Below are 1,913 nucleotides of genomic sequence, written 5' to 3' on the forward strand. Positions count from 1 at the left end.
TGTGTGTGTGTGTGTGTGTGTGTGTGTGTGTGTGTGTGTGTGTGTGTGTGTGTGTTATAATACCTTGAATAGGAGAGGAAATCTAGTGTCAGAACAAGAGAGAGATGGGGGATACCACTGGGTTGGGGATGAATACAGATTAAGTGTAGTCAAAGGTTTTAGTGCTAGGGTGGGGACGGAGGTAGAATACAAATGGATTAGATGGCTAAAGTGTATGCAAAGAAGTTACCGAGGAAAAGAGTCATAATTAAAAGGAAGTTGTTCGTAGAAAGAAAATTAATGATGCCCTGTCACAGATCCACGTAAATGACATCTCTCTACTCGCCATTATATGGAGGTACACTAAACGCAAAAATATTAGGCCTTAAATAGAACAAAAGAAACATAGGCCACGGAAGGAGGAGACAGACGTACAAGAAAAGTACAGAAATCATTGTCTTTTGTCTTTTGTCTCTCTCTATCCCCTATTTTCATTATAGTTTCTATTCTTTTTTACTTGTGTGTGTTTATCTCCGCCTTCCGTCACGTAGCCTTGCGCCTTTTCTTTCGTGTCAGATCCCTCAATTTCCAGCAAAAGGTGATGTCAAACACAAGGTTTATGACGCTTTATAAAGGAAGTATGAATTATGAATTGCAGAGATGTACTTCCGCTGGCGACTGATTTGAGACCTGCGTTTAAACTAAAACAATTACAGAGTGGAAAACTCGTTCTTGTGGTCTTTTACTTGTTTCAGTCATTTGACTGCGGCCATGCTGGAGCACCGCCTTTTAGTCGAAGAAATTGACCCCACGACTTATTCTTTGTAAGCCTGGTACTCATTCTATCGGTCTCTTATACCGAACCGCTAAGTTACGGGGACACACCAACATCAGTTGTCAAGTGATGGTGGTGGGGACAAACACAGACACAAAGACAAACACATAAATACACACACACACACACACACACACACACACATATATATATATATATATATATATATATATATATATATATATATATATATATATATATATATATATGTATGTATACATATGCGACAGGCTTCTTTCAGTTTCCGCCTACCAAATCCGCTCACAAGGCTTTGGTCGGCCCGAGGCTATAGCAGAAAGAACCTTGCCTAAGGTGCCACGCAGTGGGACTGAATCCAGGACCATGTAGTTGGGATAAAACCGACAGGTTTTGTTAAAACGCGTTAAAATTATTGCAAGTAAATATTATTAATCAATTAATTCTTACCCTATATTATTGTTATATATATGTATATATATATATACATTAATCTGTTTTTCTTCTCTTACAATTTCAGTGGTCATCTACAACTCATTTTCCTGCGCTGTAAGGCCCACCTACGTGAAACCGGAAGGTTGTTATCTATCGACAGGATCCAGAAGTCTTACCAAAGTGTGCTATTGCTACGATTACTTATGCAACTCCGCCAACCTTCTTCGTAGCAACTGGGTGCCATTGTTGCTTCTCTTTCAGCTCCTCGTTATTCTGGCAATAAATCAGATGTGGACACTCGACTAGTCGACTAAAAATGAACATACGCATACATACACACACACACACACACACACACATGCACATACATGTGTGTGTGTGTGTGTGTATATACATATATATGTATGTATACACATATATACATATGTATGTATGTATATACATAGATATATACATACACATGTACATATAAGTTTCATACACATGCATACATATACATATAAGCCTCATTAACTTATTTCATACCCACATATTCACACACACACACACACACACACACGTCTACACACACACACACACGTCTACACAGAAATTGGTTGATTCGATGTTTCATATATTTACTTACATATTCATATGCATATACACACACATACACATATACACACAAATATATATATATATATATATA

At 37.6% G+C, this 1,913-nt stretch overlaps 1 protein-coding gene across 1 annotated transcript in view; it reads left to right on the forward strand.

The window, feature by feature from the left end:
- The window catches only part of LOC106874127 (uncharacterized), a 54,724-nt gene extending 52,840 nt beyond the window's left edge, over positions 1 to 1,884 (forward strand). The window contains exon 3 of the mRNA XM_014921742.2: positions 1,311 to 1,884. Coding sequence (XP_014777228.1) covers positions 1,311 to 1,531 — 221 coding nt within the window. The 3' untranslated portion in view covers positions 1,532 to 1,884. The remainder of the gene's footprint in view (positions 1 to 1,310) is intronic.
- Positions 1,885 to 1,913: the final 29 nt, after the last annotated feature.

This window comes from Octopus bimaculoides, chromosome 7, assembly GCF_001194135.2.
Source record: "Octopus bimaculoides isolate UCB-OBI-ISO-001 chromosome 7, ASM119413v2, whole genome shotgun sequence".
Taxonomy (NCBI): domain Eukaryota; kingdom Metazoa; phylum Mollusca; class Cephalopoda; order Octopoda; family Octopodidae; genus Octopus; species Octopus bimaculoides.